Source organism: Pituophis catenifer, unplaced genomic scaffold (assembly GCF_029215685.1).
Source record: "Pituophis catenifer annectens isolate HBS135680 unplaced genomic scaffold, rPitCat1.0.hap2 SCAF_1, whole genome shotgun sequence".
NCBI lineage: Eukaryota > Metazoa > Chordata > Lepidosauria > Squamata > Colubridae > Pituophis > Pituophis catenifer.
In genome coordinates this window covers 89379362-89397693 of record NW_027256881.1, presented here as the reverse complement: position 1 = coordinate 89397693, position 18332 = coordinate 89379362, and the positions used below count along the sequence as shown (strand labels likewise).

General features: G+C 41.6%; 1 protein-coding gene across 1 annotated transcript in view; it reads right to left on the bottom strand.

Moving 5' to 3' along the window:
* SGK1 (serum/glucocorticoid regulated kinase 1) overlaps positions 1 to 18332 on the bottom strand; it is a 102319-nt gene that overhangs the window by 50146 nt on the left and 33841 nt on the right. The window contains exon 2 of the mRNA XM_070932702.1: positions 7974 to 8189. Within this exon, the coding sequence (XP_070788803.1) occupies positions 7974 to 8189 (216 nt within the window). The remainder of the gene's footprint in view (positions 1 to 7973; positions 8190 to 18332) is intronic.

The window sequence follows — 18332 nt, the reverse complement described above, 5'->3', positions numbered from 1 at the left end:
GTGAGGTGCTTCTGCTGAGCCTCCTTCTCAGTCAGATCCAATTTGAATTTCCAGCTGTTTTGCCAACTCTTTCTTGTGAGGCGCCCTTTGACGTGAGTGACATCGAGTTGGCTATGCCCACCCAGTCACATGCCCACCTAGCCACGCCCACCCAGCCTGTCATTAGGCAGATCATATTAGTGGTCCGCGAGATTTAAAATTATGAATTTAGTGGTCCCTGAGGTCTGAAAGGTTGGGGACCCCTGATCTAGTCCAACCCCCCACCCAAGATGACTCTAAGTAAAGGATTAGTTTAGATGACTTGGAGCCTACTTTCTTGTAACTGTGTACATGAATCAGCTATTAAAAACATGTTTCTGCAGCAATTAATAAAATAACTTTTGAATCTATGGAGAAAATATTTGGAGCTGGTTATTGATTTTTTAATTTTTTTCTGAAACAGTAAAATCAGGAGTTTGTCTTTTTTCCCCCCTCTCTTTTTGATATAAGCATATCACACTGCTTTAATTTTGCTAATCACACTTCCAAGGTAAACAAACAAGCAAGCAAGCAAAGACAGTTAATTTTGGCTGAGAAAATCTTCCTGAAGGGCTTAGGCATTCCCATGCTAATCTAAGAGTTGTATAACCTGTTGTTAGAGAAGGAAAACATAACCCATATTAAGTTAAATGAAAACTGGTCTTCAAACTTGTTTTGTTAGCTCTTTCAAAGCTAGCTTACTCACAGTAGGCTCTATTATATAATAATGCATAATTTCCTTTGTTTTGAAATACGCCAAAACAAAGTGCAGAATTAAGTATAACCTTCATTGATGAAGTTTACGTAAAGTCAGAAGTCAAATGGATAAACAAAATCATGTAATATTTCATAGCTTCGTCAAAAACTCTTGATAGGATATGAATCAGTATTTCCCTACTCACAAGTCACTTCCCGACTCACAACTACTTGTTTTGTCTTCCAAAATTCTGTGCAACATGTCTGTCTGTCTATCTGTCTGTCCATCTATTCCTCCAAATCAATCCCATGCTCCTATGCCAGAATTTTAAGGCTAAACTAACAAAAATCAAGATGATATAGCAGATGTCTAGAAGACTAAGATGGCTCAGGAATTGATAGCATAGGTAGGACCTCTGCAACACTGTCCTGACATTTTCTCTTATGTCTTCATTTCAAATGTACATCCTGTTTTAGGACACAGTTAGAAGTCCTAAGAGCAAATGATATAAATTTAGTGTACCAACCTTACTAAGATTCAGATGTAGCAGTGAAGATTCAGATATTTGACAAAAAAAGAGAGCATTCCTAGTACACCTTGGTTAATGCTCAGAGACCCCTGAAAAGTGCATGGGCCCATGGCTATCTGCGGGAGGTCACAAACCTTTGTGGCTTACATTCAGGTACTCCCAAGGATTACCTTCTCCAATCAACCTGCCTGGCCTGTGTATCCTGGGAGAAGTTGCCCGTGATCGCTCACTTCCCCAAAGTTGACTCATAAGTACTGCTTTTCAGAGACAATGCCAATGTTATGGAATATCCTCTCTTTGGAAATCATGTTGCTATTATTATTGTTATGGTCCATCACACAGATAGCCAGATGTTGAGACTGGATGTGGCATTTTTATCCACCTATCAAGTCCTTTCCAAAGACCTGGGATAGGCAGATGTTGACGTTTGATGGTGTTATAGGAATTGTCGCAGGATGTAAGCTGTTCCAAGTAAAGTTGCTTTCTGCAATTGACTGATGATGAATTTGTCAATGCTGATGATGTTCAAATCATGCTCCAATTGTTTTGGGATTGCATCTGTTATTATTGGTATTATCTTTCCTTTCTTTTGCCACAATCGTTCTATTTCTATTTGCAAGTCTTTGTGTTTTCTTATCTTCTCCAGTTCCTTCTTTTCTATTCTGTTGTCTTCAGGTACTGCCATGCCCACTACCCTTATTATTATTATATTTTCATGCTGCCTTCTTATATATATAACTCAAGGCATACCTAATACTCCTACCTCCTATTGTCCTCACAACAACAACCATGCAAAATGGATTGGGCTGAGGGAGAGTGACTGGCCCAAAGTTGCCTAACCATCTTTCATCCCTAAGGCAGGTCCAGGTCTCACACTCTCTGGGTTCTAGGGTAGCACCTTAACCATTACTGTGCACCAACTTGGCTCACCTTCCAGAATTATTGAAAATCAAACTACTTCAGAGGACCTCCAATGAGTCCTGCTAAATCAATCCCCCTTTGCCATCTACAGTACAGGGAAAGAAATTTGAGGAGCAAATCACATTCTGCTAAAACTTTTCCATGAGCGCACAAGCATAATAAAAACCAGTTATTGCAGTGCCTTTGTATAACTTGCACAAGAATGCCTGCATAATGTTACACAAGTGACTTTTTTATTTCTCTAATTTTGTAAAATTCCATATTAGTAAGAAACGTTACTGTTAGAGCTCAGCTTTTGAAGAATAATTAGATGATATGATTCCACATTTTTATTATCTCCCTGCACTTTCTTCTCCTTCCATGACTTTAATTTGTTGTCAGATTTCCCACCCAAGCCCAAACAGCTCAGCTGTTTTGAGATTTGTCCATTTAGCATTTTATTTGATGACTTCTTCACAGTATGAATTTCCGCTGTCTGAGAAACCTGAATTTAGACTCCAGAATGCACACATAGAAAAAAAGTGCATTTGGATATTAATCATGACAAGTAAATGTTCATTTACCCATTGGATTCTATTCTTATAATAAGATTGCTGCAACAATAGAACACAATAGTGCATATCTACTGAGAAATAAGTTTTGTCGAGCAGAAGAGGACATATTACCAGAGAGGTCTGTGTAGGGATGCAGCTTTAATTCATGGAGTCATACAGTTGGAAGGGGATTTATTGTCCATTTAGTGCAACCTACTGCTTAACACAGGATCCTCTAGATCATGGGCATCAAACTTGCCGTGTCACATTGCCAACATGTGACGTTTCATGATGTTTTTTCCCTTTGCGGAGCTGGTGTGGGTGTGGCCTGTGTGTGATGCATCCAGCCCACAGGCCACCAGTTTGACACCCCTGCTCTAGATTCTAGAAGATCACTGAGAAACCTCTGACAAATCTCATCAACCTCTGATGAGGTAAAAGGTAAAAGTTTTCTCTGTCCAGTCATGTCCGACTCTAAGGGATGACGCTAATCTTGTTTCTTAGCCAAGGGAGCCAACGTTGTCCAAAGACACTTCCATGATCATGTGGCCAGTATGACTATACATCGAAGCACACGTAATGCTGTTACCTTCCCACCAAAGTGGTACCTGTTTATCAACTCTCATTTGCATGCAGTCGAACTGCTTGACGGGCAGGAGCTGAGGAAAGTAATGAGAGATCTCCCTGTCACACAACACTTGGGTCTCAAACCCTGGCTGAAAAGCTCAATGTTTTTAGCCACTGAGCTATCATGCCCCTATATAAGGAAACAAAGTCTCATTACTGTACGTCAAGAGGCAGCCTGCTCCAGTGACTGACACTTCATACAGTCAAGATGTCTAGTGTCAAGATTTGCTAATGTCTAGCAAAAATCACTTCCTAGTAGTTTGAATATATTGTTTTTGGTTTTGCCCTTTGGGACTACAGCCTCTCTCTCATGCGACAACTTTTCAAATGTTCGAAACTTGCTTTTATGTTCTGTCTTCTGTTGAATAACCAGATCCTTTGATTGTTCCTCAGAAGGTTTGATTTCCAGATTTCTCACCATCTCGACAGCCGTCCTATGAACTTGCTCCAATTTGTCATTCCATTTTTAAAACTGGGGGGCCCAGAACTGGAATCAGTATTGTGAGATCTGACCAGGACAAATAAATGTAGTATTATTATAATTTGTGAACTGGATTCTACGTTCCTGTTAATACAGCCAGAAATAGCATTTGCTTTTTCAGCAGCTATTTTATGCTGTTGGCTCAAGTACAAAAATTGGACAAGAAGGGACAGAGCCCTATCGCTGAACCATTAATGATCATTCTTTGGATGTACTCTGGCCTTGGATACTTAAATTTATTGAAATTAGCTAAGCTTATTTGTATATGTATGCCTTTGAGTCAATCCTGGCTACTGCAGACTACCTGGACATGACCCTGTAATTTTCTTGGAAACATTTTCAGAAGTAGTTTGTCCTTGTCTTCTTCCTCAGGCTGAGAGAGAGCAAGAGAGTTGATGTCATCCAGCTGACTTTCTGCCTAAGGCAAAACGACTAGAACTCATAGCTTACTAGCTATGGTGTCTCTAACCCTTATTGTACACCAAACTGGCTCTCGAATACTTTTATAGCAGGGCTGTCAAACTCGCGGCCCATGGGACAGATGTGTCACACACAGGCCATGCCCACGCCTGGTTTAGCAAAGGGGGGGGTGAAAGTCCTGATACATCACGTGATGCTGCCGTGACTGCCGCGAGTTTGACATCCCTGTTTTATAGGCTTTCTTTTTCAGTCCTAAGTTGCAGCTTCCTCTTTCTTCCAGGAGTGTATACAGTGATAATGATCAGCTAGATTTCCATCACCCTTCTAAGAGAAGACTGATGTAAAATGCAAGTTCTGCCTTTTCACCATTCCCCATTGTCAATTCACCACTTCCTTCATTTAACCGACCTATATGTTCTCTAGTTCTCTTTTTGTTTCTAACGTACCCATATAACTCTTTTTTGGTGTTTTGTATCTCTTGCTAGTCTCAACTCATTTTGAGCTTTAACTTCCCTGCTGCAGTTCCTATGTTTCTGGAGACTATCTTATTTCTTCTTTGCTTATGTGTTCCTCCTTTCCATTTCCTGTATATGTCGCTATTTCTGCTGAGTATTTTAGAAAGCTCTACTTCTAGCCATGATGACTTCTTGAAATTTCTCAAATTTTCCATTCTTTCAGAAATTGTGATTGTGCTTTCCATATCTTATTTTACAGAATTTTCCATCACTCCCAGACACTTTTCTCCTTTAGAATTATTAGATCTTACCTACCTTCCCTTGGATTTCATCAAGATTTACTCTTCTGGAATCCAATATATTGGCCTGATTCTTTTCAATTCCTCCCTCTGGATATCATGAATTCAGTGATAATGATTGCTTTCCCCCCCAAGGTACCCATTCACCTTCCTTTCTTGAAAAAAATCCTTCAATTTGGTAAGGATTTAGTCCAGGGTAGTAGAATCTCTTTTCTTTCTTTTACTTTCTGATAGACAAAGTTATCAGCAAGAAAGGGCAAACATTTGTCAGATATCTGACTCTTGGGCAGAATTATATTCCCAAAGATGTCAAATTAATTTGGATTCCCATTATCACTGTTTCGTGAAAGACTTATCTTCTGATGCAGAAGAAATTTCTTCTACAGTGTATAATAAACTCCCACAATGGCATCATGTTAGTTTCTCTCTCCTTTTATTTTTACTCAAACACATTAAAAAATACCACCATGCTTCCAGTTCCTGAAATTCTGTGCAAAGATATTTTTTCTTTACATACAGTGAAACATTCTCACACTTTCTGTTGACTCTATTCATTCTGAATAGGTTGGAGTTTTCAAGGGCTATTTGACAGCCATGACTATCATCCTACCCTGTTTGAATGACTTATCTTGGGCATCTCTGAAAGATCAAAAATTTATCCCAGGACTTCCAATGGATTCTAGCTAGGCCAACATTAGGCTTACACATTACCCTCAGTTTTTTGTGACACAGCCAGTGGTACAATCAGATAATTTCAAGTTCTGGATTTAAGGCACACAAGCTCCTTCTTAATTTTCAATGGAAATGTGTATTATTCCATACCATTCAAATTGTCCTAGGCCAGTCAGCTAAGCTTTGGAGATTTTCTTTTATTTTGCTCAGGGAGACCTGGACTTCTGTTGCAAAGTTCTTCCTTGAGGCCCCAGGAATATGTAATCATTTGTTTACTGGCAAATTCACTATACCAGTTTCATCATTAATAATGTTATAATGCCTATACTCCCTATTTTATGAATGCACAGACCAGCATGAACTCAAGAACAAACTGAACAGGTCCATTTTCATCCTGAAGCTGAATATCAGAATCATGCTGCTGGATCAGACCAAAGGCTACTTATTTCAATAATTTGTTTCTCACAGTGGCCAACCATATTCCTTTGGGGAGTTGTAAACATGATTAAAATTGTTTCCCTCTCTCACCATTAATCCCTTGGGACTGATCTTTGGAAGCTTGGGGCTTCATGAGTTACATTAAATCTTCAAAAATATAAATCTTGATACCCCGTTGAATTTCCCCAATCAACTTTGAAGTCATCAAAGCTGGAAAGCAAATTGTCTACAACTTCTTGGAATGGCATAATGCTACTAGGCCCTATGACATATGATTAAAATTGCTTGGAGAATGAATCTCATATGCCACAAAATCTGGATGTAAATTATTCTTCTGACAATACATTGCACCAAATAATAGTTTAGTTAATCATGCTTGGATGAATAACTTACAGTTGGCCTAGTTTTAATATAAAGTTCAGTTAGTTACACTGGTTTATTGACTACAACTGCTGTCTTAAATACAAACACATTTAGCCAAAACAACTACCCACATTAGTGCAAATTATGAATATATATATGGAGAAGGGGGGAAGGAATTCATTTGCTTTAAATTTCCATGTTCCCATTAAGACCCCAGGCAATGCTTTAAACCGGATCACAGTGTTTACTGTTTCATTTTTATTAAACAATACTGTTGTCTCCCCTGCCTCTTAACATTTCTCTAGAATCTCCGGCAGAATCTTTCACATGACCTGCAAGGAGCCCTTTCACACAATACAAACAGAAAGGTGCTACAGTGATCGGGTCAAGAGATGGTAAGATATGGGGAAGTCGAAAGAACATGTTCTTCCACCTGGCATTGTCTTTCAATGCAGAGTCAACATAGACAATAAAGACTGGACTGTGGATTTCGTGAGAGGCTCAACTGCTTTTGAAAGATCTGCCTCACTCTTGCATCAGTGAGCTGCAGCTCCATTTCCATTCCCGTAAATTTACTATGTTCCTTTATGATCACGTTCTCACTATAAAATGTAGAAGTCAAGCCTTTCTGAAGAAATATATGTTTCAGAGACTCTTTGGGGGATTTTTGAGCAAGGGCCCTTTCCTGCCTTGTTCCTAAATTATGAAATGCACCAGGTACATTAGGCCTTTTCCTCATTCATACTGCCTTTCAAAGAGAAGCAATGGCATGTCTCTTTTGGCAGCCTTTAATTGCTAATTATTTTAGCACTGGTTTTTAGCGTGTATTTGGGAGCCCTTAGTTGTACTGTACTAAGCTACCACAGGTGTCTGGCTGAATAGAAAGGTAGGGTATTATTGTGGCCCGCCAGTGGCCTGCACGGATCGTGGCTGAGCCCGATAAAGAGGAGGCTGGTGTGGTGTCGCGCCAGCAGCCTGCACAGCCAGCACTCGCATCGGACAGCGAGGAGGCTGAAGAGGATGTGATGCCAGAGGCAGAGACTCAGCCAGGGCCTTCAGAACGTCCAGGGGCTCCTTCCAGTGGAGAGAGCGAAGTGGAGGAGCCTCTCCTCAATGCTCAGGCATGCAGGGCTGCCAAAAGGCAGGAGTGGCTACTCAGGAGGAGGAGGTCTACTCGAGAGAAGAGCTTGAGGATAATTGGCCACTCCCTTAGCCTATTTAGGTCGCACGCAGCTAGTGCGTTCTTGCTGGAAACAACTTGTATTATTATCAGAGTATTTTGGTTTATCATATCTTGTTTTCTGGGCTGGTTGCCAACCTTTGCCGGTCCTGTTTATTCTTGTTACTTAATAAATTTGATAAGGACCGTTGGTGTGTGTCAATATCCTCGGAAATCCGGAGCTGGGGCAGAACAGGTATAAAGTATAAACCAAATAATTAAAACAGACAAATAAGCGAGCATTTCTTAGGGTGAGAAATCTAAGTACAGCCACCAATATGCAAGAAAGAGGCCTGCTTACATTGCAGCTTCGGGGTCCTTCCCAGGAACAGGATTCAGAATCCTGTGAGATGATCCCTTTTGGAAACGTGTGATCATTGAAGCACATCTGACAAAATGGGACTTCAATGTCAGGCTCCCCCTGAGGTATGTGCATCACAGTGGCGCCCGGATATTTAAGACTGCTTGTCTGATGTTTTTCCATGCTAACCATTGGGCTCTTGATCCATCTTCGTACCTGTAAATATAAAACAAGACCTGTAAATATAAAGTCTGTAAATATCCTTTCTTGGATATTTTCTATTATTGCCTTTTTCCTCATGGAAATTTAAAAGTCACAACGAACAAGATTGGGATGTAACCTTCAAAGAAAATAACAGCTTTAGAGATTCGGTGTGATACATTTTGGAAGTACCTGTTCATTTTTTGGCTCAGTGGATTTTATTTTATTCTCCTCATAGCTGGACTGTCATGCTGATTTACCTTCTCATTACTTTCTGTTATATGGAATGGAGCATAATGGAAATATATTGGCGGGATTTGAGAGAGTCAATTCTGAGCTTCCAGTGAAGCATCCCCATCCATATCTGCGAGGCTTTAAGTCTCATAATTCCCAGCCAGCATGATCGCTGGTTGGGGATAGTGGAAACTGTGTTAGCCACAGACACGAGCCCATTGTAGAAAATTGTCTTTGGCCCTTTATCTTTTCCCCTTCTATCTCCAACTGTTTCTGGCTTGAAGATATTCTGGAATGCTATTCTTTAATTTTTTAAACAATACCATATCAGAAAGATGTCTTCTCTTTTATCTCTGTGTATTTGTTTGTGTGTGTCTGTGTGTGTAGCTTTCTTTGTGCCCTACACATCCCTTAATCAATGTTCATCCCATGACCTGGTTTCAGCCTCCTAAGTAGGGTTGCCAGGTCTGCTTCCAAAAAATGGGGGGAGGGGGGGTTAAGTAGTAAAAAAATAAAAAAAAAATTACAATTAAATTATATATTTTCTTACAAACATTTTAACACGTATTAAAATAATCACTTCAAAACTTTACTCAAAATTCAAAACATCAAATATACTATAATAATATGTGAAATATTAAATTACATTTTACTTTGCTGTCGTGTGTATTTTTTATTTGACTGCGCAGCTTTGTTCAATTCTTTGTGTTTAAGGAATAATTCTTTAATTTCAGTACAACGTTGAGAAATATTAAAAAATATACAAAGTTCACTTCGAACTGATGGTACAAGCAGTCGGTTACGTTCGTCAGTCCACAAATTTTCCATGACGCTGAAAATTCGTTCAACATTTGCATTTGATACCGGAATTGATGCACAATCCTGGAACAGTTTCAGTAAACTCGGAGCTGGCTCTTTCTTGAAAAAGTATGTTTGAGCCGCTATTTGAGCGGAGAATCGAGTTCAATGGATATTCGATCTTTGTCTCATTCTAACTTATGAAAAAAAAAGACAAAACGCGATTCTCCTATCCTTATTCTCTTAGACTGTACAGCTTTAGATTACGTACCATTTCATCATAAAGCTTTTGAATTAAAAAAATGTCCACTATTTTGTGAAAAAAAAAATAGTGAACATAATGTGAAAAAAGCGGACTGTCCGCTCAAATAGTGGACACCTGGCAAGGGTACTCCTAAGTGTTTTATTTTTCCATAGAAAAGACAGCCAATGATTCATTCTCAAGACACTGAGGTGATGCGCGTAGCCAAGCTGAATTGTTTATTAAATGTGCATTAGTATTTGTGCAGGTTTTTAAAATTGCAGCCATTGGTGGGGGATGAAGGAAGAAGAGAGCAAAACCATGCTGTGGAGAGCAGGGGTTAAACCCTTCTCTTGTTGCAGGGAAGATAAATATCTATTGCTCCTCTCCCAGAAGACAAGCCTGCAGTTGGATGTATCTATACATGGGGATGGATCTTAAACTATATTACTGGGTTGCTAAGCTGAGGAGGAAAGCACTTGATGACTAATTAATTACAGTAACACAAGATGGTTTGACCAATTCCCCATGCAACTTCCTGTACCACACACGGTGTCACTCAGCAAAGCAATTGGGATGGCTTTTGTTTATATGTACTGGAGTACAGCCAGGCTTATGCTCTGAATGAAGCAATTAACCATTTCATGAATCATCCTGTGTATTGTACAAACCCCTGAGAGTAAACCTGGCACTTGGTTGCCAAGGAGTCATGGTAAACAGCTCCTATAAAATACAGACTCAAATGGTGACTGATGAATTACTCAAATCACATTTATAGGGCTGTGGGGTTTTTTTTTAAATCACATAAACAAACCTCTCTATGGACACAAGACAAATAAAGAGCATGCCTGTCATTTTCCCATGCTTTCTATGTTTGCATTTTCCCGTCCGGAGTCCCCAGTGTCTGCTGATTAGTTTAAAACTGGGTATCTTTGATGTTTCTTTGAGACCTCTGTTCTTCTCAATCCTTCAGAATCTCAGAGCATTTGCAGATGGGTACATGATTCAGATCTTTTCTATATTTTCCAATAGAGCACAGAACTTTCTTTCTTTCCCCCCCCCTCTCTCTCTCCCTCCCCCCCACCTCTCTTCCTTCCTTCCTTCCTTTCTTTCTTTCTTTCTTTCTTTCTTTCTTTCTTTCTTTCTTTCTTTCTTTCTTTCTTTCTTTCTTTCTTTCTTTCTTTCTTTCTTTCTTTCTTTCCTTCCTTCCTTCCTTCCTTCCTTCCTTCCTTCCTTCCTTCCTTCCTTCCTTTTCTTCCTTTTCTTCCTTTTCTTTCTTTCTTTTTCTCTTTCTCTCTCTCTCTCCCTCCCTCCTGCCCTCCTTTCCATGGATTATTTGTTGCTACCCTGTTTCCCCGAAAATAAGACATCCCCTGATAATAAGACCAATTGGGATTTTGAGTGCATGCGCTAAAATAACCTCCCTTCTGAAAATAAGCTCTCCCCGAAAATATTTAAACGCATGCACAGTTGGTCCCCACCATTTCCTCTGGTTTCCTCCATGCACCCCAAAATAATAAGGCCTTCCCGAAAATAAGGCCAAGTGCTTATTTCAGGGTTCAAAAAATATAAGACAGGGTCTTATTTTTGGGAAAACACAGTAATTGTTACAGAGCCATCTTCCAGGATATGCTAATGTCAATGTAATTCTTTCTTCCTCACCCTCACATATACCAAGGACAGAACAGGAAGCAAATTAGTTTTCCAAGATGCAAAATACAAATATGCTTTTGATTTAACTTTTTATACATTTACAATTTCTTCATTCCATAATAGGACATGAGAACTGTTCTTTTATTACTCTATGTCTTAAAAAACTCGTGTATGCTATTTGTCTCCTTTGTTTCAAGCACAACAACTTGATTAAAGAAAAATTGGCAGGTTTGTGTGGCATTCCTTTTGCCAAAGAAAAATGAGTCTATGATTGCTAAGTACATTCTTAGGAGTGAAATCATAACTTTGTGCTTTGACCTATTTACCAAGGCTTGGTAGCTTGACATAAAAAAAACCTCCTTGGATGAACATACATCCAAGCTGGAACATATTGAAGAGTTATGTATATCAGAGCCTATTTGGTGTTGCAGTGATTAATAAATCTAAGTCTGACTAATTTATATCACACCCTGATGAGACCTGAAGGATTCTACAAGCTGATTTGGAAATGTGTGTTTCCCAGCTGCCTGGTCCTTTTCTTATTGGTTGGAAAGAGAATGAAGCCTGGAATAGTCTGCCTCCTGGATTATATCAGCCCCAATCTCCTAGGAGCTGGTTTCCACAAGAGAATTCAAGGGACATTGCCAGATTCAGATCTTGGAGTGGAGGGTGGGCTGTATTTCTGGACTATTCAAAGGCTGAGACCTGGGACTGGATTTCAGATTTCCCAATTTTGTGAAGGCTTTCCTGTCTCGGATGAAAGCAAAGCAGGAATGGATGAGAACAGAGATGTAATATAGACAGCAGCTTGAGGGGCTGATTCAGGCCAATTCTGCATAATCTTCTTGTCCCTCTTGTTGCTATCAGCTATTTCTTAAGCCAATTTCAAAAATTCCGTCCAGGTTATGGTAGGCTAGCAACAGGGCCAGGCTGGTGGTTTGACTGAATCATGTATGCTTTGCATGACTTGAAATGGCCATTCTCCTGTTTTCTTTTTCTCCCTCCCCACCTCTCTTTCTCATACTTCTTATCTGCCCATCTCCCTCAGAGAAAGGCTCCTGTTGATGCAGGGTGCATTTGCAATGAGCTGGAAGTGGGAGGAGGGTGACATAATCTCTTTCTGCACAAGGGAAATGGAAAGCGGCCAGTATTGATGATGGATAAAGTGCAAAGTCAAGATCTGCCCTTCGCCTGCTTCAGCGTGACCTGTGCTAGATATCTGAGGAATTCCTTGGCTGGAGGGAAGTGCTGGCCAGTATGAGCAGAGGGTTGTAAGGGAATGGAGTTTTGGTGACAGGCAAGAGGCCCTGAGAGTGAATGTACCCATGGAAGGTAGGTTTAGTACATTTGACTCATTGCTTTTTCTTGCTTTCAGTTCTCACACCAGCAGCCAGAGATCTACAGTACAGGCTTCAACCTAGGGGTGAAATCCAGCAGGTTCTGACAGGTTCTGGAGAACCAGCAGCGGAAATTTTGAGCAGTTCTGAGAAGCAGCAAATACCATCGCTGGGTGGCCCCAGAGTGGGGTGGGAATGGAGATTTTGCAGTATCCTTCCCCTGCCATGCCCACCAAGCCACGCCCACCAAGCCACACCACACCACGCCCACCAAGCCACGCCCACAGAACCAGTAGTAAAAAAAATTGGATTTCATCACTGCTTCAACCCCAGGTATTTTGGCTGCTGCTATTAAATGCCAGGTTGGTTGGTCTGATCCACACTCATCCACAATCAATGAAACTGGCTGAGAGAGGAATGTTACATTCTGTTATATTACTCTCTGGTTATAAAAGTCCTTTCCAGGACTTCTTGTTTCCTGAGTTTACCAACCTCTCAGGGCTTGACATTAGTCTGAAAAAACTTCCCAAAGTAATTTTTTTTTTTTTTGAACAACTTATACCTAGTGTAATTGAGGCAAAGTTACTCTGGGCCTCCTGCTTTCCCTCCCTGGACACTTCTGTAAATTGTCCCGTTTCCCATATTCACTATCTTGTTTCTCCTCTGAATTCCCAAAATCTGTTATGCATTTTATCACACTTAGGGAGTGCCATCTGATGGGCTTTGAAAATGGTGTTTCTAGTAGCTGCCCTAACTTTCTGGAACCAACAGGGATCTGTTAGCTTTGTTCCTCTTCACTGTTGAAGTCCTTCCTCTTCTGCCTGGCACAGGAAGAGGGTTTGCTATGAATGAAGGTGGAGCTTGTGGGGAAAATTACATATGAATGTTTCAGTTTTTAAATCCTTTTTTGATTTTTGTCATTCTATGAGTACCTGGGGGCTTGACTTGTTATTTTGTTTTATGTTGACGATGTTAACTGCCCCTTGAGCCTTTTTCAGGAATGTGTGGCATACGAGCAATGAAAATGATATGAAATATTTACTAGCTCTGTTCCTTTGCTTTTGGATTCTAAAGATGTGCTTTATTTGGAATTAAAACTTCTCAGATGTAGCCTAAAGAGCCACGTCAAGCCAAAAACAATATAGGCATGAGGATGCTTTTTGCTCCAGGACAATTATTTCCAGATAAGTCTTAACTCTGTTCCTGGCTTATGATAAAACTACCCAGAAACTTAATTTAAATGAATTTGAGAAACAAACCAAAGAGTTCCCATTATGAACATAAGGAAAAGTGGAATATGATTACTAATCTAGTAGGTAAAAGCATTGGAAGCAAATTAGGGGTTGAAAGAGAAGTTAGTAAAAAATATGAATTTCTTCTTCTTGCTAACAGCATCTAACATAGTTGGCAACTCTTAGGACCAACACTTACCCCTGTGTAACTATCTTGAGATACTACCACTAGATAACTTGCAGTCCTAACTCTTAATGTGCTACAAACATTATCTTTCTCATCTTCACTAGGTGACAAACAACCATTCCTTCTTTTATTGCAACTGGATAGTTTAAGAAAGGCTACATCTGTGATGGCGAACCTATGGCACGCGTGCCACAGGTGGCACACGTAGCCATATCAGTGGGCACGTGAGCTCAGGTCTGGTGCGTATGCACGCACCGGCCAGCTAATTTTCAGACCTTCTGGGCCCACCAGAAGTTGGCAAACAGGCCATTTCTGGCCTCGAGAGAGCCTCCGGGGGGATGGGGAAGGCCATTTTCGCTCTTTCCAGACTCCTAGAGAGGCTCTGGAGCCAGGTGAGAGAAAAATGGGCCTACTGGGCCATCACGTGCCAGGAGCAGGGGAGGGGAGTGTGGGGGGGCTGCACGCGCATGCGCGGGGGGAATTATGGGTGTGGGCACATGCGCGCATTCCCCGCCAGCCCCCCACTCCTGGCACGTGATGGCAAAAAGGTTAGCCATCACTGGTCTATATGAATGGAAACGTTGATAATTTTTTAGAAATGAATGCAAAAGCTTTCCTGTTGGTTCCAAACTCTGGAGAAATATTTCTATCCTCTAGCTGATGTAGATTTGCCTACTTTACTGCTGGAATCAAGGAAACCTGACTTGATCATGTTTGGTTAGGCATAGTTTAAGTTCAGTGTTCAGCCAAGACTTATGTGGTTTGTTAGTTTAGCAGAAGTAGTTTAAGTTTCAGTTCTGAGAGCTGCTCCAAATGAACCCCACAACCCAGAGAAAGTTTTTAAGGTCAGTTAAGCCAAGGCTGGATTTTGCCAAAAGCTCCTGGAAACTGAGCAGACATTCAAAGCTCTTGCATTTACGATCATCTGCACTCAGTAAACTTCTTAGCAGTTCTGTCAGTTGGCAGACATGAAATCTATCTTGTACTAAGGCGATGTTAAACAATTTAACAAAACACATGCCTATTATCATTGGAACATGCAATGGAAAAAAGGGATAACATATCGCTGACAGTTATCCAAAAACATTTGCAATGTAGACATAGAGCTGCAAAGACAGGGGTTCTGATTGGCCTTTTCCCTTTCTGTTGCATCAGTGCTATCAGCAGTCTATCAGTATAGTGTTGTATACTTTATTGATTAGTCAGTTGAACGTATCAAAGGAGCAGACTGCCCCAGCCATATTTAGGAGCATGTTTCTGCTACTTAATGCATTACCCTTTTCAGGGAAAAATGTATATATTGAGATTGATGAGATCTACTATATATTCTGTGAAGCAATCTTTGTTTGACACAGAAAAAATAAGCAGGAGATATCAAGCTGTAATTCCATCTCATGAAGGTTTAAAATAACAAAGGTTGCATGACACTATTGTCCTGCTAGCTCCTCCCCTTGGCATTTGAGTAACATCACAATGTAGATATAAAAGGGAGACAGCTTATATATCCATAGCACAATGCTGCTTCAATCAAACTGATTTGTTTCTTCCTGCCTAAAGATTGGTGGTACTATCAGAAAAACTCTTAAGTTAGATACTTGGTCCCTAAAGTCTAAGGAAGCAGAGAGGGGTTTTTCTCTCAACAGTGGTGACTGATTTTTTGTCAAAACCAAATGATTCCAAATATGGCACCTTTCTGATAGTACAGCCACAAGGGAATCACAAGCTGTGGAAGTATGTAACTCTGAGTGGAGTACAAAGTTAAAAACATAAACAATACGTCTTGGGATAGGGGTTGCTCCTCTATCCTGGTCCTGTTAGACCTCTCAGCGGCTTTTGATACCATCGACCATGGTATCATGTTGCACCGGTTGGCGGGGTTGGGGGTGGGGGGCACCGTTCTGCGGTGGTTCTCCTCCTACCTCTCTGACCGGTCGCAATCTGTGTTGACGGGGGGCAGTGGTCGACCCCGAGGCACCTTGCTTGTGGGGTGCCACAAGGGTCGGTCCTCTCGCCCCTTCTGTTCAACATTTATGTAAAGCCGCTGGGTGAGATCATCTGTGGCTTCGGGGTGGAGTTCCATCAGTACGCTGATGACACCCAGCTGTACATCTCCACCCCAGGCCACCCCAACGATGCCCTTGAAGTGATGTCCCAGTGCCTGGAGGCCGTGCGGGCCTGGATGGGGAGAAACAGGCTCCGACTCAACCCCTCCAAGACCGAGTGGCTGTGGCTTCCAGCGTCCCGATATAGCCAGCTGATGCCATCGCTGGCTATTGGGGGCGAATCACTCGCCCCCATGGAGAGGGCTCGTAACTTGGGCATCCTCCTGGACGCACGGCTGTCTTTAGAAGATCATTTGACGGCCGTGGCCAGGGGGGCTTTTTATCAGGTTCGCCTGATACGCCAGTTGCGTCCCTTTCTAGATCGGGACTCTCTACGCACAGTCACTCAGGCACTAGTCACTTCCCGCCTGGACTACTGCAATGCTCTCTACATGGGGCGCCCCCTGGGGTGCACCCGGAGGCTCCAGCTGGTCCAGAACGCGGCCGCGCGGGGGATTATGGGGGAGACAAGGCGCTCCCATGTGACACCTCTCCTGCGTGAGCTGCACTGGCTCCCGGTGGTCTTCCAGGTGTGCTTCAAGGTGTTGGTGACCACCTTTAAAGCGCTCCATGGCTTAGGGCCAGGGTACTTACGAGACCGCCTTCTGCCACCAATAGCCTCCCACCGGCCAGTACGCTCGCACAGAGTGGGCCTCCTCAGGGTGCTGTCCACCAGACAATGTCGGCTGGCGACCCCCAGGGGGAGAGCCTTCTCTGTGGCGGTGCCCACCCTCTGGAACAACCTCCCCCCAGAGTTACGTACAATAACAGACCTCCGGATTTTTCGTCGGGCCCTGAAAACCTATTTATTTCAACTAGCTGGGCTGGCTTGAGTTAAATTTTAAATTGATTTTAAATTGGGTTGTTTTAATTTACGGCCAAAATATTTAATTATTTTAATACTGTTTTTAAATTTTGTATGCTCTGTTTTTACCTTGGCTGTGCACCGCCCTGAGTCCTATTTGGAGAAGGGCGGTATAGAAATTTAATTAATAATAATAATAATAATAATAATAATAATAATAATAATAATAATAATAATATAACCAAAAATATGAGAAAAATTCCTGCAAACACTAAAAAAAATATATTAAATGATTAAAACCTGTTACAAAAAAAAACAATCTGTCAGAGAGTGCACTCAATTTCTCTAGCCACTTTGCAGACTCCATACTCACAGAGGCAAGCTGGCAAAGCCATGACTTCAGATCCTTCCAGAAGCCAACAAGACAATCTAATCATGGAGGAATAATATCCCAAAGGGCTGGTGCTGTACCCCGAGTCCCATCAGAGGACTTTCCTTCATGGATGGGACCTACAATGTGGCTTTCCTGCCACATGGCATGGGTAAATGTGATTGAGGAGAGGTGGCAGACAAGCGAGCAAGGGCAAGACAAAACAAAGCAAAACTTTCTCATGGTAAGCAGACACCATTCTGATTTTGAACTGTTTCATAACCACCTGCAGTTTGTTTCTCTGGTCTTCGTAGATGACAATTTCTCCATGCATCTAAGAATGCTGGTATAACATTGAAATCTAAAACACCCTCATGTTTGAATTTCAGTCACCTACTTCTTAATATTTGTAATCCAATCTTCCCTGGTGCTTCCCAGATGGAATGCAAATGCCATTCTCACAGTTCCTCATGCACAGGGTATCTGGGAGTTGTTGCCTCACACATCTGCAGTACAACAGATTGAAGAAGCTTGTTCTACACGATGAATATTCATTTTCCACCAGACAGCTAGGGCTGATGTGATTGTGCAGTTTGTATGTCAGTAATAGCAAGTGTTCTTTCACTCTCTGATCTAGATTGGTTCATTTGATCTATCCTTTGTTCCCATGGCGTTATCTCTTCACACCTTGTACCTTTTATATATATATATAATTGCAAGTTGTACGAATGTCAGGAAATCCACTTTTGACCATGAAAAATGTTTTTGAATGAAAGATCCATTGTCCATGATGTATACTCAGCTACTTCAATAAGAAATTACAGGTAGTCCTGGACTTAAAGGCCACAACAGAGCCCAAAATTTCTGTTGCTCTGTAAGACAGTGAAGTGAATTTTGCTCCATTTTACGACCTTTCTTGCCGCAGTTGTTAAGTAAACCACTGTGGTTGTCAGGCTAGGCTGTTAAATGAATCTGGCTTTTTCCCCATTGATTTTCCTGGTTAGAAGGTTGCAAAAAGTGATCCCATGACTCAGACACTTCAACCGTCTGTGCTGCTGCTGGGGAAGCTGCCCAACTCACCCCACACCTGCTTACCTCAGGGCCCCCGCAATCAGACCACCCATGACCCGACACCTGCTTCACCTTGCAACGATGGCTCTGGCAGCCCCGTCCAGCAGGACCCCACATGGCCGCCGGCC